General features: G+C 42.7%; 1 protein-coding gene across 2 annotated transcripts in view; it reads right to left on the bottom strand.

The window, feature by feature from the left end:
- Positions 1–2,895: 2,895 nt before the first annotated feature.
- Positions 2,896–23,164, bottom strand: part of arid2 (AT rich interactive domain 2 (ARID, RFX-like)) — a 41,787-nt gene continuing 21,518 nt past the window's right edge. For both annotated transcript variants that reach the window (XM_044343213.1, XM_044343212.1), the window contains 17 exons: positions 21,632–21,850; positions 21,175–21,242; positions 19,345–19,414; positions 18,788–19,038; positions 17,295–17,391; positions 16,984–17,193; positions 16,427–16,591; positions 14,860–14,938; positions 14,134–14,268; positions 13,198–13,412; positions 8,996–11,460; positions 6,785–6,939; positions 6,491–6,629; positions 6,157–6,242; positions 5,701–5,824; positions 5,077–5,168; positions 2,896–4,668 (listed from right to left, as the gene is read on the bottom strand). In XM_044343213.1, coding sequence (XP_044199148.1) covers positions 4,557–4,668; positions 5,077–5,168; positions 5,701–5,824; positions 6,157–6,242; positions 6,491–6,629; positions 6,785–6,939; positions 8,996–11,460; positions 13,198–13,412; positions 14,134–14,268; positions 14,860–14,938; positions 16,427–16,591; positions 16,984–17,193; positions 17,295–17,391; positions 18,788–19,038; positions 19,345–19,414; positions 21,175–21,242; positions 21,632–21,850 — 4,682 coding nt within the window. In that variant the 3' untranslated portion in view covers positions 2,896–4,556. The remainder of the gene's footprint in view (positions 4,669–5,076; positions 5,169–5,700; positions 5,825–6,156; positions 6,243–6,490; positions 6,630–6,784; positions 6,940–8,995; positions 11,461–13,197; positions 13,413–14,133; positions 14,269–14,859; positions 14,939–16,426; positions 16,592–16,983; positions 17,194–17,294; positions 17,392–18,787; positions 19,039–19,344; positions 19,415–21,174; positions 21,243–21,631; positions 21,851–23,164) is intronic.

The raw sequence follows: 23,164 nt of genomic DNA, 5'->3' as shown, positions 1-23,164 counted from the left end.
CAGCAAAATTATTTGTATTTGTATTCATATTTGTATTCAAATAAAAGTGGAACAAGGCTTAAAAATCCTGTTTTTGTTTTTATTACGCTTTTAATTTTAGAAAATTTAAGTGTTACAATAAGTGTTCATGAATAAATTACCTTACAAAGGTGGTCCCCACACTGGGCCTCAAACTGGAGTCTCCCAGATCATAGACGACTGCTATAGTCGACTGATAGACAGAGCTAAAACTTTACTCATCGCCTCATTGCAGACAGACCTCTACCTATTTATACACCCGTAACACAGAGACAGCAAAGCATGTAACATGTAGGGAAGAACTTCAAAGGCGATTAATGCTTTGCACTTTTCATTTATTGCCTATTTTTTACAACCCAACTTTGTGGAAAGGAGAAAGGGAACAACAGGTTATGGAGAGTCCCCTGAGAGCACATCGCTTGTGTCAGTAGCTCAGCTTTATCTCTGGGGAACACCCCCAACTCAAGGAGTGATGTCCAAAATAGGAAATGTGCATCATGTAGCAGGTGGATGTGACTTCCCTCGTTGAGACCTGCTAATAGACGTAACAGCGGAGCAGAGGAGAGAGACTGAGATAGCGATGTGACCAACCTGCACACTGGCATTTGACTTTTTTTCTTCCCAAAAACAAATCATTTAAAAAAAAAAATTGTATGAAACAAATATTCCTAAAAAACACATTATTTGTGCTTTGCCAAATAACGTATTTGTATGCAGGCACACTCCTATGACCCATGTAGGCTAATTAGGTAGTGACGTGACGTTTCATGACGAACTGAATATTTAATAGATATGTTCACGTCTTGGCTTTTACTTAAGTAAGATCATCTTTGATGAAATGTTGTCAGTTGTGTCCACATAAAATCAGCTAGGACAGCTAGTGTCAGCATGGTGCTGCCAGACGAGCACAAACATAAAGCCAGGGAGGTTTTACGTCATCTAAATGTGAGTGTTCACTGCCCTCCAGTGGCTACAGCAAGGAACTGCAACACTAACGCAACAAAAATGCGTGGCTAACATATATTGTTTTGTTTGTACCATTTTTATGGATATAAATATGTACATGTAATTATTTGTGTGATTATAAAAAATAACGAGTAACACCAATATTAGTACAAAAATATTACTCACTTGTAATAGTGGTCACATTTAGGAACTACAAGGCAGGACACGATAACTGAGTAACACTTCTGGTCAATACTTTCAAAATATCATTGTGTGGGACTGAAACACTTGCTGGGAGACAAATATAGTTGCTATAATTGTTTACTTTATTGCGTTACTTACCTTAAAAAACAAGATGGTCACACTGCAAAGTTGATGTTATTCATTAAAATGCTTTCTGGCTCCCCATATCAAAACGAAAACCTGACAGTAAAAATTAAGAAGGTGCTTCCTTTTGTCTAGTTTCACCATGCAAATGAAAGCATACAAAAGGGCATTAAACTACTGTTTACATACTACTGAAAAACATTCAGCATTAGCCTTTTTAGTGCCAAAGTTCCTCTTTTTGTTACTATCCTTCCACCACAGCTCAACAGGGAAACACTGTCCGAGGAAACACAAAGAGGGAATCTGATGCTTAAAACGACTGTAAATGTGGCAGATATTCACTTGATTGACACTTGATATACTCTGGCATACACAAATGACATCTTATATTTGTTTCAGTTATAATGAGCAGTGATGGCTATGACTGAAAAGACAGCAAAGGTTATTAAACCCAAACCTCAATGGCTAACAGTTGCTTTTGCTTGCAATAATTGGTTGACTGCAGAACCACCACAGATCCTCAGATTATTGCTTTAAGTATCCATCAAAAGTGACACAGAGCAGTTGTGGTGAATGCAGCAAGATCTCTGTAATGCATAAGACTGGGTACAAAATATATTTTTGGGGCTGTGGGAAGTGGAGCGCTCAGCAAAGTCATTAACAATTCAATTATGTTGAAAGGAAAGAGCCAGTGACCAGTTGTTAAACAGAACAAAGGGATGAGTATGCCAGCAAATGGAGCTTGTTAGGTTCTATCAGACAAGACGGCTGTTTGAAGTCCAACTACCAACCATGAAAACATATTAAAACACTGGCATCTGTACAGACGTCTTTTACTCAGCACAGAAAAACCAGGAGCCATGATGCATCTGGCAGAAGGCTCATTCACAAATAACTGGATGTTATTTATTACTATTAATCATATAAAAGATACATTGTTACAATTATGTTTTCATACAATTGAATTGTCAATGTTTAGGACTGTTTGGTCAAGTTTGCATTAGTATTATGACATTAGTACAGCGGAAGCTGGATGTTTCAAATAATTATCCATTACGTCAGTTGTTTATCCATTACTTTTAGCTGCCTATTTCAAGCATTTATACACCATCTTTGACTATTTCAACTATTTATTCATTACCTTCAGCAAACTATTTTAACCATCTATGTTAGACTACTTTTAGACAGTCATTTCAACAATTCTTCCATTACTTTAATCCAACTATTTCAACTGTTTATTCGTGAACTTGAACTATTTAAACAGCATATCCATTATGCTACTTTGTGCTATTTCAACCATTACTTTTAGCAAACTATTTCAACTATTTATCCATTAACTTTTTAGCTTTCTACAATCTATCCATTAGGCTACTTAAACATAGCATTATAGATTTCAACCATTTATATATGATTTTTAGCTATTTCAACTGTTTATCCATTAGCTTTCCATTAGCTCTTTTTTCAAATTAGTTGAGCTACTCCACAATCTTTCCATGTAACCCCTGGCAGCGTCAGAAATAAAAGATAGGAAATTGGAAGAACTTGTTGAAGGGGGGAAAAAAAAACAAAAAAAAAAACAGAAGAAACAAGCGTAAAACCAAAGCAAAATGTTCAGTGTTTTATTTAAAAACTATAAACAGTCACCAAAGTAAATAAAGCCAATCTCTAACAGACTGTTAGGTCTATGTATAGTCACACATCCTACTGACACTGCAGAAATGAGGATGGTTGGGTCGCCCCGGTCAGATGCTAATACGACAGGCAGTCATAAATGTTACACAACACACGGTAGAGAGGACAGTCTGAGGACGTGAGCCGGAATGTGGCATGGTATTAAGAATGAAAAAATAGTACAATAAAACTCCACACTATATTAAGATAGAAAAAAGTAGTGAAGAAAATATCATACCTGCACGTAAAGCAAAGAACACAGGAGAAAACCTGTATAAAAACTCCATGTATTTAAACCAATTTACAAATACAAAAAAATTTTGGTACGCGCACTGTGCCCGTACAATGACAAAACGCTTACAGTGGATATATGTTACTTGTGTGTGTGCGTGTTGAGGGGGGAAGGTGTGTGAGGGAAGAGGAAGGGAGAGAATACCTTCAATATTTTTTTTTCTTCTACAAAATGACATGAGATATATTATTCCATACTCTTTCAGCCAGCAAAATGAGTTCTACAAGGTATTATAATACAAAAAATGTCACAGTTCCACAAAAAACTGTTTTTTCCCCCTCCCTAAGCTTTACAGCATCAGTACCTTTGCAGAATTATTTACAGGTTTTTAAGTACATTCATCCACTGCTGAGTATAGAATCACATTAGATACAAGTGACCAGGGATCATAAAAAAAGCAAAAAAAAACAAAACAAAAACAAAAAAACAAACAAAAAAAAACATACTACTTTATTCAATCCTACCAAAGTAATGCTTCTATTACTCCACAGAGCAAGTTCTCCAGTGGCTGCATCGGCATGAAAGAGGATCTTCTTTATATATATTCACAACATATTTACAAGATTCTTTTTCATTAATTGTAATGGTATTCATTTCAATAATAAATAAGTGAAAATATATTGACTCAAGTAAGAAAACCAAGCTACCAAGTTTCTAAAGAAAAAAAAAAAAAAAAAAAAAATTCTCTGTGCCAGTTGCCAGCTGAGTCCTCCTCCACCCAACCCTGTGGGACACCTATACCCTGCCACCTCCCCGCCTCCCCACCCACCCGTACTCTTCAGTCGATCGCCACTCACTCCACACACACGCGCGCGCACACACACACACACACACACACACGCACACACACGCGCACACACACACACATCAGTTCACGGGACGAAGAGAAAAATAAAAAATAACAAAAAAACTTAAACAAAATGTGCTCGTGTTTGGGGTTTCGTCGGTGGAGTCCCTCGGGGAAGCAGTCTGAAAGAGCTCCCCCTGGTGGGCAGCTGGTGGAAGACCCCGTGGCAGTTTTTTTTGTGTGTGTGTGTGTAGGTGTGTGTGTGTGTGTGTGTGTGGAAGGGGGAGGAGGGTGGGGATTTGAACACAGGTTGGCGAGGAAGGAGCTGAGGATGAGAGGGGTGGGGAGGGAGGGGTGGTGGGGAGGGTTAAGGGGGCACGGCAGGCACGGCAGAAGGAGGGTCTTCGTTCCGGTTCCTGCCCTCTGCTCCCCTGCAGACCCGCTACAGCTCACCGGTGGCTTTCTCCTCTCGTCTCAGAAGAGGGATGAGGGGTGGTAGAGGTTGTCCTTTTGGCGTTAAGCCTGGAGCGAGCGCGTCAGTTCGTAAAGGCATTTGGCGAGCGTGGTGGAAACCTCCATGTTACTTAGCGCGAGCACGGAGAGGTGCGTTTCATGCCTCTTTACCAACCTGGGAGACAAAGACGGAAAGGAATCAACACAAAGATAGTGTGCTCTCCCACAGTCCATCAGAAAACATTGACATCTAATCCAAACTGCTAGGGGTGAGCAAAAATAACTGAAACACAGGCATAAAAAAAAATGATGAAGACCCTGTCAATACTCCCTGCTCTGTAGGTGGTTCTCTCCAACCGCCAATAACTATCCAGGTGGAGTTTGCAGAACTCCGCTTTTTAAAAGTCATCCAACAACCCTGACTTGGCTTGCTACAACTTATATATTTCATGTCATGTTCATTGATGTCAAAGTAATATAGTTGGAGGCTCCCAGCTATTATTTGGTCAAAAAAAAGGCTACAAGCAACAAAATCACCTACAACTGAACAAAAAGTGAACTCAACACTGAACAGGACACTTACATGCGACCACAGTCAGAGTGCTTGGCGATGTTCTTTAACGTTAAGGCAGCAGTTAGTCGTATGTGTTTGGTCACTGGTCCCTCTTTCTCATCCTAGAAGAGGGAACAAAGAAGAAATATGTTTAGTTTAATAGATGATAGAGGTTCGGTAGGTGTTGCGGTTGAAGACAGGCACTTGTTTGGACATATGGACAGATAAGACAAATGGTGCCTTTTATTGGTAGTGAGACAAGGACACTAGATTCATCTGACTGTCTTTACATCCATGCCCATTCTTAAAATGGTATATCACTCCGACAGTTTGTCTTTACAGTAGCAAATGCCACAATATGAGGAACCGTGAGTTTCTGAAACCTGCAGAATTTCTTTGATTCTGAAAGTTTGCCAACACTTTGTGCAAATTCCAACCTAATGAAGACTTGGAAATAACCAAATTCATTCCCTCCAGCATCTTCACTCAATCCTGTCCTGTGTATGAACCAAAAAGTGTAGGAAACACACAGGGATTTAAATCCACCATGACCAACACAGAGATTTATAAATCATACAAATGTATGTGTGTCAGAGAGAATTAGAAAAGAAACTCTAGGAGAAATGTGGTCTTGGTCAGAACCGCTCTACTCACAGTGAAGTCCCTGAAGACCAGGTTTCGAGAGCCTCTGCGTAGGGCCATGAGAGCTGCACTCGGATGATTGACGATTGCTTTCGGTGCTCGCGGTGCCGGAGTACTGCCTGCCACTGGCGGAGTCCTTCACAACAAATCATGCATAAACATCACACATTAATATCAGTTGTTAAAAATTCATTATTTTTATCTGCCATTAGACTACATTTTGGTTTAATATCCATCTAAATATTGCACCTAAATGAAATCGACCAGTCTAGAGTACAGAAAATGAGTTGAAGTCAGGTACAGCCAGACTTTCAGAGCAGCAAAATGTATTCTTAATGCCTCAGGCAATGAACACTTTAATAAAAATTCAGTGACTGACATTTTATACATTCTCATTCAACTACCAAGAACTGTATAAGGCACAGTCTCACACATCACTCACATAACAACAGAAAAAGGTATACGTACTGGGAAGAAGTCTGATTGGGACTCTGCGCCTGCTGCTCTTCTAGTTTGAGTCCAGCCAGCAAAGCCTCTCGAGAACAGTGCTTATCCTAGAAAAGACAAAACGCAAAGATTTTAGATCAATCTTGCACAGTGTTTTGTGGTTAGTTATTTCATACGGTTGGTACGGTATCTTTTAATACTTCCACTGGACGACACCAAAGTCAGAAACAGTGAACGGCTACCTTGACAATTTGGGGAGTTGTAAACATAAAGTAAATCAGCTGTAGTTGTAGCTGCAGATATGGTTCCAAAGCCCAACCTATCAGTCATCCACTATCAGTCAAAGGAGTCTTACCTGTAGATGCGTGATGAAGGACAGTCTCTGCCGAGGAAAAGGTTCACATCCCTCCCATTGACACTGACCTCCGTACACATCTTTTCCGCCATGTTGCGTTGCCGCGTGGTAAAACACCTGAGACGGCGTTTCAAACCACCTAGAGGAGAAAACACGGGACGAATCAGCAGAAGCTCAACAGTGTCTCAACTGAGGTTGATTATAAAGCAATGAACAAGAAAGAGAGAGAGACGGTTGGGTCCGCTATTAATCACTGGAGTAAAGGCAGCCTATCTACGCCGTACTGACACGTACCGTTTACAGGATTGCCACAGACACTTGAAGTTTTGCCCCTCTTTCCTGCTTTGCTCGGGTGGTGCTGCGGGGGTTTGCTGTGTTGGGAGGCGAGGGCTGTGGTTACCTGCTGGTGCAGGCTGGGATACAGGGGGCGGGGACGGGGTAACGGTAGGCTGTGGAAGAGAAAAGATTGGAAAAGCCAAATAAATATTCAGCATGAGAAAAAAAATGGAGACATCTTGAAGTGAATACAATAAACACATCTGGAAGATTAAACACTTAAAGATTACAACACCTTTCAACTATAATGTGACACAAAACACGATTCACTGAGGTCTTACTTACGCATGTTAAGTTAGAAGAATTATATTTCCCTTACATGGTGGCTATTTTTTAAGAATGAGATGATATCAAATCGTTGTTGGCTGAGATGTAACCTTGGCCTGTCTATTGGCAGAGGTTGTTCTCTCAGCTGCTTTGCTATAGGAGGTGGGTATCAGTGAGAGCCACATGGTCTTAACTGGCCTCACCTTCTTAACCTCCGAAATAACTCATCACATCTGGACCCCGCAAGCCCACATGACGTGTGAAGTGTGTGGATATTTTATTTTTGTTGTTGTGAGTTCAGCGCGACTTGAAAATTGTTTGCACTGCACCCTTTTCGCTCCTAAACACATGCCTTTTCAAGACGTATGATCGACTTGTTGAAAGTTTATGAACCGCAAACACTGAGAACGACAGATTTTCAGTGTCTGCAACCCATTTCCAGCGTAACATCATTGAGCTGACACTTTTCCTGTTACAGATGTTCTGTTATATAACAGAAAAGATGCATCCAGACGCATATTTCTATCACCTGCTCTTTGACACGTGGTTCATCAGTTTCGTGATTCGCACAGCTTTTGTCATAACTGTGCAGTGCAACACGGTCACAGCATTTAATACATTAAAGCCATGCCAAAGAATTGTAATGAGAAACATGATTCCACTCCACTTGTACGACCTACAATAAACACATGTGGCAGTGTTTAGTGTCAGAATTACTGTTTTAAATCAGCCCTAAACTAAATCACATTTTTTCACTTCCATCTTTAACACACATGCAATCTTTTCAAGCTGCAAATTTGTGGTTCCACAATATTGTCACACTTAAGTTTGTGGCCTGACACTACAATATTACACATCAGAATCAAATACTGAAACCATATTAAAAAGGTACTCTGGAGTTTCTGACCACTAGTGGTAGTGTAGGGCAATGTTTTCCTGAGCTGTCTATGATTATCACAATGTCAAACATAATTTAAAAATCCTGTAGTCTTTGCTCAGTAGTAAAATGTCAATGGTGCTGTGTTCCTGAAAGCCTCATAGCATGTTGTAGCAAGAACAATGTCCCCCACGTTAACACTGAGTAGTGATACGGCTCATTATTTGACACTATGACCACAGAACAAGACCACAAACTAGAGCTTCTCGATGAATCAATTATAAATGATATCTTTCTCTATTGTAAAATGTCTTTTCTGTAGAAATTGAGCTGTTCTAACATGCATGAACTGATTATTTTCATTCAAATATTAACATAGATTATACCTGGCCTGTCCTAACGACAGCAAAGTGCATGTGTTACTATTTATGCATACATATCTCAGTTTACAGGAGTGTCCTAATGATGGCTGGCTAGCTATCTGTCAACATTCACATCCACGACAGGCATAGATTGAAAAAAAAAATATAAAACTTCTCATCAATGAGCGCTCTCAGTTTTAAATTTGTTTTCATTTATACTGTCGCTGTATCTCGGAAGAGATCAGTTTGATGTCTTGTCCAATAAAAAACAAACACTAGGGGAAAACTGAGCTGCCTCTCAGTTTGTTCTCAAACGGATTACAGTTGATAAACAACTTCATAGTCATAGCAGTACATATACAAATTAACAAAAAAAAAAGGATATGCATATGTTTTGAAGTGGGAAATGCCACCAACATCTGACGGTAAGGACACACAATGTGTCTGATGAGTAATGCTGAATGTAAACAAACACGTTTCTTTGCAATGAAAAAGCCAAAGCGTACCTACTACTACAAACACACTCACCACAGACAAGATACATGACTTAGTAAGTACTCTAGTGTAGACACAGTTTGTGGCAGACCTGACACCAAGTCACACTACTAGAACACATTGTGGATAAATGTGGCTTACTGTGAAACTAACCCTACAATGACTCACCGTTGAGCCAGCTGCCTGTGTGGGCGAGCAGTTCCTCTGCTGAGTGGCGTTCTCTATTGCTACTTTGGCTACTGTGCTTGGGTCTGTTCCTGCTGGCACCGCCACCATGGTGGCACTGCTGCCGGCGTTGTTGGGGTCACTGATGGTGATGATCCGCACTCCCACTTTATTGGGGATCCCCGAGGATGCTGCCGCTGCACTGCGGTCCTCATTCTCAGCTGGCCTCTTGAGGCCTCGAGCCTCGGAGGCCACTCCATTTGCAGGAGAGGCAGCAAGACTCTGGGAGGTAACATTAACAGTGGAGGGGAGGGAGGAATTGGGTAGCAGTTGCTGTCTTAGCACAGGCACAGCGTGGCCTGGCCCCAAAGGTCCATTGGTTAATTCCGAGGGAGGCTTGGTGCCTACTGCCTGGGGTCCATTGGCCAGGCGCTCAGCCTGCTGGGCTTTGGCAGTGTCCTGCTGGGGAGGGGGAGGGCTAGGGAGAGGGGGGTTTGAGCTGTGACTCTTCTCAGAGGGGCCCACCTCCCCATTCCCCAAGTACTGTTTGGAAGCAATGTGATTTGGAATGTTTTTGTTAAAGTTGCCACCACTGTCACCCCGATCAAAGTCACACACCCCGTTGACTAAAGTCTTTTTGGGGTCGGGGTTGCCCTCCAGAGGGGTGTTCGGGCCAGGGGAGAGGGCCTGCTTCCCATTAGCAGGGGGACTCTCCGTAGCCGGGCCATTGAGTGCCCCCTGGCTGTTCCCTGAGTGGTATGGAGGTAGATTAGACTCCATGCACTTCCGACCATTTAGCAGCTTGGCACCTGCCGCAACATCGCCATTACTGGTTTTGCCATTGGAGGAGTCTCCTTCTGCCAAAGAGGAGTTCTCCATCACCTCTATCTTCCTCTCATGGATGTGCAGCCCTGTGGCATCCTTGGCCTCCTCCTCCTTTTGACAAATGATCTTGTCTCCTCTGAGGGGAGCTGGCAGTGGTGGTGGGGGTGGGGGTGGAGGTGGAGCTGCAGGGGCGTGGTGGGGCACCGTTCCAGTAGAGAATGGAGGAGGGGGAACACCCGGGGTCACCGCCCCCTGGCTGACAGCAGCAACAGCAGCAGTAGAGGTGCTGAAGCCAGTGTTGGGGACCACGGTGAATGTCACTTGTGCAGCTGCCGTGGGGCCCTGGATGATGGTAGCTGCCCCTGAGCTACTAGTGGAAATGAGCTGGCCTGGCAAGAGCTGGACTGTCTGGAGGGCCGGGGCTCCTGTAGCAGGAAGCTGGCCAGGAACCAGCTGAACGTTGAGCTGCTGAGGCTGAGGAGAGGGTCCCTGGGTGCTGTAGCCTGCCTGGTAGATGACCTGTGGACTGGGGGCTATCGTGCTGTTGGGAGGGGGCACCTGTGGAGCGGGTAGGATTAGTTTTCCTCCCGGCGTAGAAGGCCCTCGCTTTGGAAGCAGTAGCTGTTTGATCAAGCTGGACTCAGTGGAGGTAGGCTGAGAGGGAGGAGTTTGGGAAATAATTTGGAGCTGTGACTGCTGTTGATGCTGCTGTTGATGCCGTTTCATGGACAGTGCGTGGCTGACAGTTTGATTAGGCTGGACCTGGGTACTGGAGTGAGAGGCAGGAGGCGGGCAGGGGCTGGAAGCAGGTCCAGGCTGCCCGGCTATCTGGATAGTCTGGGCACCAGGAATGGCGGAGGGGTTGGCAAGAACGATCTGGTGTATGGCAGGGGTGTAGGCGGGGTTCTGCTGGGGGTTGGGACTGACTATTACTACACTCTGCGCCTGCTGTTGAGGCTGCTGGTTAGGAGTGGCTATCGTCGTTGCTGGTCCACCTGACTGGTTTGGCGCTGGTTTGGGGGCGATATTCTGAAATGTGACACGTGACCCCTGGGAATTGGGCACACCTGCGATACTTAACGCCTGACCAGCTCCCACCTGGATGGAAGGGGAGGGTGCTGATACTGCAGCAACACACTGAGACTCTACCTGGGGAGCTCCACCCTGCGGCCCAGACAGGGGAGGGGTTTGAGGCAGGGGTGGGTGCTGGGTGATTGGGGGGCACACACCTTGCACCCTGGCGGTAAGGATGTGGCCCTGTGGTACCTGCTGAAATAGCGTGACAGGTGTCCCTGTGGGCAGCATGGGGGAGTGTTGCTGTTGTTGCTGAGCCGGAGGTGGGGCGGCAGGGTTCTGGGGGCTGTGGTTCTGGGTGGCCGGTGCCGACGTTGGAATCTGGACCACTGGACCAGGTCGGACCTGCTGCTGCTGCTGTACTGCTGCCAGAGGATTTGGTGGTAATTGCGGTGGTAACTGTGGAGGCACCTGCGGGGGCACAGGGTGCCGGGAAACAGTCGGGTGGCTTGCATGGGGAGGTTCCTGTGTAGTGAAGGCCATTGATGGGGCAGCACCTCCGGTGCTGAGGCTGGGGCCCGGGGCCCGGACAAACAGAGGTCCAAGGATGGGATGCCCGGGAGGTAAGCCTGGTCACACATTAAAACATAAACACACAGAAATGTTTAGGTCCAAGAACAAACATCATAAGCCCTCATTATCCTAGTTTAAAAAGAGCGTTTTCAATCTTTTGATTGACTTGTACAAAACCAGAACACTGTAATGTAAGTAGGGCTTCAGTGCGAGCTGGACGCAGACCGACAAAACACTGGCAGCACGAGCAACATCGTGGTGGCCAGCAGGGGGGAAAGGAGAAGGAGGCACCTGCACCGAGACTCCTCTCTCCCCCGCTGCTTCCGTCATCTCTCTCTTCGCTCTCCTCACCCCATGGCTCCTATCGGACCACCACCGAGATTTCCTTAAGCTAACAACACCCACCCCCCCAACCCCAAAGAAAGGTAATGTAAGGTGCTTTGATTTCTAACAGCATGCTTAAACAATCCTGGTGACGGGTGCATGATCACATACATTAATATATCACTTGAGGTGTTGTTTGAGTGAATAACAAAAGTCGCTGCCTGTATCAGGCAGTTTATTCTGCTAATGTGAAGTAATGTACAGAATGTACCAGTGGGCCTTTAACAATTGACAGAACAGGTCAATAACTAGGACAACACAAGTGTGTAGTACAGCATGCGATGCACATGTTAACTAGATAGAAGTGTACAATATATATGGTGCAACACATTTGCCAACATGAATAATACAGGAGCCAAAAACTTCAGACTCAGACATATTTTAAAACCAGGAATTGGCTGGAGATTTACTACTGTACTCTGACTCTTAATTAATAGCAAGGAGGCATTTTCTGTTTAATTCACATCATCCCCTTAATCAACCCAAAGTGGGTCACATTTTTTGAGCTAGGTTGACTTTGTTGCTCAATACAAGCTATAATTGCTGTTCACATGATCCTTAATCCTGTGTACTTTAGCAACAATGTGTTGTGATCATTTCCCAAAAACATTAAACATGTAGTATAGCTGAATGGCCTGGTTCCTGCAGTTTTTGTAATCTTGTTTAATATGCTTTGATATATTTGAGATGCTAGCAAAGAGAAAATACCATTCAAACAACCAAGTGCACAGTATACTCAAATATTCAAAGAATTACCTTGTATGTTGTTTCAACCACAGATCTTCAAAATCATTTCAATTTTATAGATGCAAAACAAACAATGCACCACTGCTAAATGTCTTCTGTGTTCATGACATGTGATACAACTTAGCTGCTTCCTTTCAATTTCCCATGTAAGCTCCTCCAAGTGACTTCTTCTCCTTTGATCATTTTCTCAATATGTTTGCCTTTGTAATTAGTTCAGCCATCTTGGTCCCACTGGTACCAGCTCTGCTCTCTCTGCAAATCTGCCAGCATCCTTCTCCACAATATCACTTTTTTGAAGAGCCTTTTCTTTTCCTCCATAGTTCTTCAGCTTCTGACATTGTTTGTGCGATTAACTAAAAACCTCTTCTGTCAAGCACATCAAAACTGACCCGGAGGGAACATATTATAAAAGTCAGCATCTTAGGTGGTCAAAAAAAGATCTGATGCATACCATTTTGTTAACTAGACAGATGGACTTTGATAATTTCATAACTTACTCATTTACACCCCAGGAAAAAGTTAACAGACTGGTAAATTATTAAGTAATGTAAACAAAACTAGTGCAGTTCAACAAAAAAAATGCCCATCTGTCTATCCAGTCTGATCAACGACAGTTCAGATATTCACAGGAGTGATGACAAGATTTGAATTCTTTGTTGTACCTGGAGGCGGGGCCTGAGGGTCTCCAGGAGCTTCCTGTTTAGCTGCTGGAGAAGGTGCTGCACCCGGATTCTGCTGCTGCTGCTGAGGCTGCTGGTAGTACAGCTGGATGGGCAGGGGGATTGACCTCCGCCTTAGCCCTACCAGGAGGATCTGAACTTGGCCGTTGGCCCTGGGCTCCTCTTGCCGCCGCATTGTGTGGTTTGGAAACACAGTCCTGTGGTGGCAGGGGCAAATTGGATCGTCACATGGGTAAACTGCATAGCTAAAATGCTAAAGGAAAGGTATTGCAATTCTCTTGCAGATTTACTGATCCTGTTTTACATTTTTTAGACTTTTTTTTTTTAATTAATTCCCTTAAAGCCTTTCTGATGATATAGCACAGCTGCTATTTAATTCATAAAAAGATTTTACATTTCCTGTTCTACACACCCAGTAGAGAGTGCATACCCTCATGGAAAATAAATCTCATACAGGAAGCAATGTGCTTTATTTTCAAAGGTGCATTTGCTCTAAGTACTTCTGTGTCAAGTAGCCTGTGAATATATCATGTGGTACAGTCTTATCAAGCTGCTTATATTCAGGTTATTTATTTTTTCATGTTGCATAATATGCGTACTTCATATGTACGTTTTATTCAGACCTTTCTAGATAAAACTCTACAAGCCACAAATGTCTCCCATGCACTCTTAGACTAAGAAGCATCAATAAAACTAAAGATGCCTTCCAACAAAACATGCTACTATGTTGCTAGAGGAGTTATTGTCATTGTTAAAACCCACAACAGCTATGCTTTGTTAAAGCTGCTCTACAAGAGGCACGGATTTCTGTTATTATTTCTGTTTTTTATCTTAACTCTGGTCAGGGAGCAGACATTACTCATAGCTCTGTACTGGTGGAACATAAAAGCATCACACAGGGGAGGAGTCGGGACTGACCGCAGACATTTGAGGAAGCCATTGGAGTTCAAGATGTTACTTCGCCCCATTTTGCTGCACATGCCCAGGTACTCGGAGTACATTTCTGATCGAGACACGGAGCCCTCAGGGTTCGTCTCAAAGTGTGCGTTTAGCCTGTTGGAGAAACACAGACCGTGGGTAGAGTGGTTATTATGCAAACAAAGAAGCAATGTCTTATTTAAAAACAAGAAGAATGAAAAAAAAAAAAAAAAAAAAAAAAAAATCATAACGCATTCCAAGCGGGTCGACCACTAATGGGCTCCTCCAGTCTGCTTGTTGAAGTGTCCTTGGGCAAGATACTGAACCCCAAATTGCTCCCAAAGGCTGTGCCATCGGTGTGTGAGTGTGTGCTGAATGAGCATTAGAACTCCTGATGAGCAGGTTGGCACCTTGCATGGCAGCCTCTGCCATCAGTGTATGACTGTGTGTGTGTGTGTGTGTGTGTGTGTGTGTGTGTGTGTGTGTGTGTGTGTGTGTGTGTGTGTGTGTGTGTGTGTGTGTGTGTGTGTGTGTGAGTGTGAATGGGTGAATGCTGGCATGTAGTGTAAAGTGCTTTGAGCGGCCGGAAGACTAGAAAGGTGCTGTATAAATGCAGCCCGTTTACCCATTGACAGCATTAGAATAGAAAATGAAAATCAATACTTTATCTGTATCTATACTCGTTCTTCATTTCAATCATCATATGTCCAGATAAATCAATCTTACCATTGCAGTGTAAATTTCTCCCCATCTAGTTCAACAATACCAGGTGGTGGTTGAGTGGACTGAGCTGGGACCCTTGTTACTGCGGAGACAAAAAGAAAAACCCATGTAGGTAAATTCCTCTGTGTGATTTACTGAATGCTGAAAGAGGGCACTACAAAGCAAAAGAAAAAAAACACTGCCTATTGATTCAATAAACTTCAAGTTTGTTGCCTTCCCCAGGCCGTCCACTAGATGTCAGCAAACTAATAACTTTGCATTAGTGGCCTGTGGAGCACACTGACTGCAAAGGAACAACACTTCCAAGGTTAGCAGGGTTTGAGTCCCACCAGGGGTCACTTGTTATTTCACACACTCATGGCGCTGCCAGCAATTTGGGAAGCTGCTTTCACATCTGCACTTGATTCCTTTGCCACCTGCTTGTATCATGTTGGGCGGAGACAAAAGGACGATCGATTTTAAACAGAAACACATCTCAGCTTTTTGAATTGTTAAACAGGTAATGGAACTGGTGCAAGAGAAACCTGTCCATTTGATTAGATTCCCCCCCATAAAAATTCAAAGCAATGTATACCAGGTTAGAAAGAAAAAGGATGTCATAATGCAGGAGGCATTTCAGCCAGGACTTTGGTACAAAACAAACAAGTTTTAGGGAAGGATACAGCACACGGCTCTAATGTTAGAATCTTGAGTAGCTGAGCAACAGGTGAGTTAATCAGTATAAGTGACTAAATGTTACAGCTTTGGGCAGTTGTGTACTATTAAACAAGTTTTTCTCTCTCTGCCCTAAAGACACAAACACAGAGTGAAATAAAGAGCTGGTTTGAGTTTAATAGATTTTAATAGACTGACCAAGTATCAGCACAACCGAAATTTAATTTGGTTTCTTCTCGGGTTAATTGTGGTGAATCTACTCTGTAGTAGTTTTAGTCAAGGTTGTTCAAGGTTGACTGAAGCTCGTCTGGCTAAAACATAACGTTTATGGGATTCCTCTGTTACTCTCTCTCTTTATACCATGGTTCACATACTGCGGCCACATTGTCATTATTATTCATATGTGATTAATTTGCAGAGAAATGTCCTTACGATCCTGGCATCTGAACTTCTATGAGCAAAGCCAGACTTTTAAAAAACGGCTAATATGTGTAATTTCACATATTTTGCACAGCATGTGAATAAGCTATACGCCAGATTTCCAGTGAACCGTAACAGTTTAAAAAGATTCAAAGTTGCATTGATTTCCCACACCTAGGTGTTAAAATTCACACATGAAAATCCTTTATTATTGCTAAAATCGCTGGTTAAGATCAGCCAGCAACAATCAGCTCTGCTCTTAATCTGACCATTACACACTCTACTCAAAGCAAAACAAGGACTGTATTATCCAATCATTTTACCCTCCTTGTAATTTTCCTGTTTGCCTTGCAGGGGGCAGAACGTACAACCCTTGTTGAGACAGAAACTTTGTCACAATTTATTAGCCTAGAGGGACGGGTTTCACCTAAATCCCCTCTGCGGTGTCACAGATTGTGTATGAGGGACAGACGGAGGCGCTGCACAAAACACTCACCAGGCGCCGGTGTTCCCTGCGCGGCTGCAGGTACCTGCTCTACCAGCTGTGGTCGGACCTCGGCTGCCTGTTCGGCGTTGGCCTGATGCTCGATCAACCGCACCGCTGTTAGGGCGTCTGGTCCAAACGTATGAAGGTCAACCGATACTAACCGCACTAACAGGTCTAACAAGAAAGAAAGAGAAAGCACAGAGGAGCTTAGTTGAAACATGCAAGGACATTACAGCTATTACAAAGATATCCAGTGAGAACACAATTCAAATCCAACCGGAGAAAAGAACACCTGAATACTTCATGGGTAAAAGGAGAGCTAGATTGAAATTTGAGCCAGTTACTCATGAGTGGAGAGACTAGAGTGACAAAACTTGGCAGGCAGACAAAATACCAAATCTATTAAGCCCATGTGACTTAAGATTTCAAGCCCTGGGTTCACTTATTAAGTAGAATTAATCTGAATGACTCAAAATTAGGCAGTAAGTAAACTTTTCCACCATGGTTCATTTGGCTCACATGTTGAATGATGGTTAAAAACAGATATGATAACAGAGGATTCTTACCTATGCTGTGGTCGACAGACGCGATCTTGCTGCAGGGAATCTCTCCGAGCTGGGCCAGCAGGTACAGCACCTCCAAGGAGGCCATGAGGAGCATGAGGTCAGGCAAGGTGAGGAGCATCATTACCTCCCTGTACGAGTCCTGGTCCACATACTCGCAGATTAGCACGCCATTGTCCTCTGCTTTGCTGAGGTTGCCCAGGATCTCCATGGCTAAAGGAAACGTGACAACAATCATCGCATTGAGGCCAGAGTTTGATGTCTGATCTACATCTGATTTATGCAAACAAATCCCGCAGAGAAAAAAAACTCACCTCTCATTTTGAGGAACCTGTCTCTGGACATCAAGCATTTGGTGATGGTGTGAAAGATCAGATGGGTCGTCCGAAAGTCAACGGGATCCAGCTGAAGCTACGAGAAGTCAGGAGAAGATTTATTCGAGGATCCCACCGACCAATGAGTCAGCTTCAAAACATTTAGCAGAGTGGACAGACTGTCCTCCGCAGTATTATTCATTGAGATAACAAGCAAGCTGAGTAAGAGACACACTTAAAACACCTATAGTATAGCTTTTACTATAGTTAAAAGCTGTAAGTTGGGAGGCAAAAATACAGCAATTTCATCATGACTCATTACTAATTTCAGGTCTTCACAACAAATAGTGAACCAAAAAGGTGCTCTAGTAGTATTTATATTGTTAACATTCACAGATAAACCAAGGCTTTGCAGTACCACATCTACAGAATGTTTTAAGTGCCCAAGACCCAACCATCCAACTAATGACATCAAAGGCTTAACTGATTGTATCAGGGACTATATGCATGCAGTTTCTAAAAATAGAGGGCTGATTTGGGCTCATCTCTATATCTCATATTAATAAATCTGATACTGAAGCACTATGGCTTCGGAGCCAGCCAATATTTCACAAACATTTTCCATTTCTATGGTTTAAAAACAACCTTTTTTTTTATGTTGGACTTGATGGTTTGGCCTGTATGTTTGTTACTACTAGGAGATGTGATGATTCACCTTGGGTCAAATTAATGTGTTAAAATTATTCTAAATAACAGACTGCCTCATGTGTCACAACACACCATCTGGCAGTCGTAGTCCTCATTTCTTCAGGTAGCTGCAGGTAGAGCTACATTTGATTTCGTTTCTAAACATACAACCGCTCTGTCCCAGATGAACTGAACAGACATGTCTGTTTTTAACAGGAGCTCATTATTTATTCATTAATCCGTTTGATTTTGGAAGATAATATAAGCTTAGTTGCTTAGTGGCTGTTCAGTAAATCATGACACTTTGTTGTCAATGCCGCACGTTTTCATATTAACACGAGCTGTTTGCTTCATTATTCTGCTGGAAAACAACAAGCAAGTGATTCAAGTTATAACATACCAATGTATCATTCATGTAGAAAGCTCTAAACACCCCCACACACACACACACAATCTCTTATTAGTTCACTCAAACCTGTTCAGACCACCGCACCACAGACTGTTATGAAGTAGAGACAAGACGGTTTACTGTGTCACACTAACCTACATTTGGAAACATATCTTTCTCATCAGACACCTCATTTTTACTATATTACGGAAGTGACCCAAATCCATAACATCACGTTTCAAAAAGGTACTTATTCAAAGTTGGGTTGGTTATATTTGGCGAAGTGCTTTGCCACTGATTAGTAGTTGTGACTCTACATAGTTTTTCAGCTCTTCTGTCATACTGTAAAATGTCTCTATATTAATTTCCCTTTTTGCTCAACAACGTCCGAACCCCGAAACAGTAACACCAGACCCACCTCGGCAGCCACGTTGCCCAACGTGTCGAGTCCGAGCTGTCGGAGTGAGATGAGGTTACAGTGGGCACAGAGCAAAAGGAAGCGCAGGCACGTTCGGTTGGCCGCCAGCAGCTTGACGTTGGCCTCCTCGAAGGATAGGTTTCGCAGGATAACGGCAATCTGCAGCACCCGCTGGGCCTCCATATCACTGATACCAGAGTTCCGCGGCGGGTGGAAGAGGCTCTGCCAGCGCTCCTCAGACGACGTACCATCTGAAGACAGAACAGAAGAGGAACCATTTAGAGCTCCATGCTAGGTAAAAGGGAATGTGAAATGTTTCATGTGTATGAGGTGGGGGAAAGAGAGGGGTTATAATCTTTTTAAAAACCAAATGAGATCCATCCCCGTTCTCAATTACAGGTATTACAAAAGAAAAATTAAAAAGGGAGTCATAGTACAGAAAGTCTGTGCACTTGAGCATGTCACAGCATTTTAGGTGTCAATAAATACACTGTGGGAGCACACAGGAATGAACGCTTTTATTGCTTTGTGTGGCTTTTAGCTGTAAGGGCGTTTACCTTGTGCTGGGCTGCTCTTGTCCCAGATCAGCTCCCTGACTTCAGCGTCCTCTACCACCTCTTTCCAGAACTGCAGAGAAAAAAGCAGCTGTTAGTAACACATCTTGATGGATTGTAGCTACTCAATTATAGCCAAATTAGACTATGTTAAATTAACTACATAAAATGACTCTCATGTCAGCACCAAATCAATTGTAACAACCCAAATCTCAAGTTAGCATAGCATGACTATCACACAAAACCCACAAACTCAGGTTACTGGGATATCAGTTTACAGCCTGGTAGGCGCTGCCAACATATACGCTTAATCTGGCAGTGGTGCCAGTGAATGCAATTATACCCATAATCATGAAACCATGCACCATGTTGTTAAAGTTGAACTGAAATTTGAATCCTCTACACTTTCTACTACAGAATCTATAATGATGCTGCAGCAACTGCGCATATTTTTCCATTTTTTTTCAAAAGAGGATTAAGTTGTTTTTTGGGCATATTTGTGGAAACAGCGATTAAGCTTCAAGCCTCTGGGTGGGCATTTCCCATGGCTGTAGTTGACTGACACCTAAGGGCCGGCGTTGCTAGGAGACCGCCACGGTGCACTACTGACTGGAGTCTGTTACTGTCACTGTGTAGACTACAAATGTTGATATTTCCCCCCTATTTCAATGAGCCTAGATAGCACTGGTTATCACTTGTTAGCTGTTAAAGACACTTGGGAGGACCCATCATGCTCTTAAGTTTGTATTCCACTCAGAAAGGGGAAGCTAGTTAGCCTAGCTTGCTAACGTTAGCAGGGATCCTCACTAGACAGCACCTTTTGTTCATTGTACACTCAGTGTTGTGTTTGTCACACGTTATTCAAAGGATGGAGTCCTAGAGAAATGTAGGAAGTGCTCCGGTCACAGATGGAACTAAGGCTAACAATGTCAGCTGATGGGTTAGTTCAACTTCACAGTCTGAGTAGGAAGACCAGCCTTCCCTTGGATAAACCTCTCATGTTAGATACAATGTGACCATGAGCAAGATACTAGCTTCCTGTTGGCACTAGCTCTAGCTAACTGTGACCTCTGCGCTGTCTTAAAGTCCCAGTGTAACAAAAGTTGTAATCCTGTGTTTGCAATTGTTCATTTGTCTCGTTATATGCCAAATATCTGTCAAAAAAAAAAAAAAATCACTATCAGACTATTTTTAAATCCCTGTATTTCCTCTTCCTGTAAAACCGTTTCAAATGTTTGACTCATCCTGCACTCAGGGACATTTACTAAAGTTCATCCAATGAAATGTGACTTTGGGCGAGTAAATAGCCACACTGGTCATATTAAACCTGTTTCACCGTTTGTGGGTCATAGCAGCTAACAGAGCGATATGAAGACAGACAGGAGTAGCTCGGTATTGTACTTAACTCTGTAAGCCCTGCCCACTTTTTAGCAGTCCAATCAAATTTGATTTAAATCCCTCTTGTGACTGTTCGTCTCTCAAATATTTCGTTTCACTGGGGAAATACGTCACAGTACAGAAGCTACAGACGCTCCAACTTCTGTTTCACTGGGACTTTAAGGACTTAAAAGCCAAGAGAACTCACTCCTGCATCTAAAATTGATTGATTTCAAAGTGAATTGACCTCCATCCTGTTTTAAAGATGCCTCAGAGAACACTGCTCTCTGAGGTTCCACTGTGAGGAGCAACCACTATATTTCTGGCAGTTTTTGGTTCCAAGCAGCGTTAATTATATATACAGAACGGTCAAATAAAAAGACATATCTACTAGAACACATAACGGGTCACACAATAAAGATTTCTTCTTCTTTTTTTTTTTTTTTTTTACTTTACCCTGACAAAGTCCCGGCAGGTTTTCTCCTTCCAGTCCGTCCCAAATACCCCGGAGAAGCTGCCTAGCGCTACAAAGGCACAGAGGGATGGTTAGAGGAAGCATCAAGAGTTTCAGCTTAGTATTCTTTGTCTCCATTCTCTTGTTCTTCAATTCCCCCTTAATAAATTATATCTAGGAAATGATAAGAAGCTAGCACCTTTGATCCTAGAACAAAGAGATGAGAGAAGGAGGCAGCAAATGGGGAAATATTTGCAGAGTCTTACCTGCAGAATAATTGTTCTACTCTAGAGCTGCACAATTAAGATTAAAATTAAGGTTTTTCTAAATAAAAGTACTTCTCTCAATAATTTGCATGCAACGTAAATGCACTTTTGACATCCACCATTTTCAATTACAGCAGACAACTAATTAAGTGAAGAGAGAGAGAAAAAAAAAAAAAGAAGCTCAGGAACGTACAGTCATCAAAGACGCCAGCGTGGGCCAGCAGCAACGTGACCAGTTTGGGGTCCTTGTCCAGCTGCATGGCATGCTTGCTCTCATTGGAAAGCAGAGTGCAAACGTTAACAGCAAAGTCCACTTCGTTGGGTAGGCCCGAAAGAAGAGACAGCACCAGTTTGTTGTAGTCACACGGCGGAGCAAAATCCGTAGACAGTCCATAGCTTTGGCGGAGATAGTCTGATGGGAAAATAATAAACCGGATAGGTTAGGGTAATGCTCCCGAAACTTCCAACTGGCAACTCATAAACTTAAATGTGGTGATGTAATACTAAGAGTTAAATACAGTTGTAGAAACGGGGAAAACAGAAATGGTTCTGTTGTATTTAAAGACTCACAATGAGGAAACTGCATATCCAGCCATCAAAGCAAAAGTGGCACATAAATTGCTTCAACATGTTACGCTGATGTGAAATATAAACCGTAGTCATGGTTACTACTACTGGAGTAGCTAGAGTGAAGAAATGAAGCATGCTAAGACAGACCATAGTTGAAGAAAATGTAGATTTAGCTTTTAAAAAGTGAATATTAGTTATAGAATGAGAGATAAAGAGGAAAGCCCTCAGTTGTACTACTGTTGCCTCTGTACACCTTTAACCAGTTTAGCCCAGATTTATTTTCCTTTAACTGAGTTTAAGCAAACCAAATGGGGCATTAAACTGTTGGGTAAAAGCTGTCTTTACTTCAAATTAGTTCGATGAGCCGTGTCTTGTCTGACCACGGAACATGAATGTTCTCTTAACTTTTAATTGTGTTTGTCTCTGACTCAAACTCCATGATGGGCTTTTTATAATTAAAAGACTTCTAATTCTAAATACAGTGTGTGGGAATAGAATCATTACATGAATCTTATTATTCAGCAGTTCTCAATGATAGATGATTCAGTCTGTGAGAGTGCAATCTACTGGATTAGAAAAAAAGAAAGAAAAAAAAAAAGGTTTCCTCCCATCCTGCGGTTTGATTTTCTATTATCAATCATTCTGTGTGCATAGGTGTCATTTTCAATACACTGGATGTTTCAATTTGCTGCAGAATCTTTGTAGACGGCTGCCTCTGGAAACCAATCATAACAGAGAGAGGAGTCCTGCTGAGTGAATTTGATTTTCATGCTGAAAAAGGTTTGCGCAGGCAAATTTCATTCAGCAGAGTTGCTATTATAGCTGCAACTGCTCCGTTCAAAACCCGCCTGTCTCTACTCGTCCTCCCCCAACACCTGCACTGTACAGCATCCCATCCGACACACGAGTAGGCCTGGGCACCATCTATTTTGTCATACCTTCCTGACATTTCACTGGGGTATATGACGGTTTTTGTGTTAAAAAAAACAAAAGTAAACAAAAAAAAAAAGCTGAGCTGCTGGTGATAGAAGTAATTGTAGCATGTATGACATTGTCTAGCCTACAATACTCTGTGTCTAATATGCAATTAGCCTACTTAGACAAGTCTTTCTGGGTTTAAATACTTGTACTTGTGAATAGATAGGAAATAAGTGCC

Source organism: Thunnus albacares, chromosome 23 (assembly GCF_914725855.1).
Source record: "Thunnus albacares chromosome 23, fThuAlb1.1, whole genome shotgun sequence".
NCBI lineage: Eukaryota > Metazoa > Chordata > Actinopteri > Scombriformes > Scombridae > Thunnus > Thunnus albacares.
Note: the sequence above shows the minus strand (reverse complement) of the source record. Positions and strands in the feature narration are given on the sequence as shown.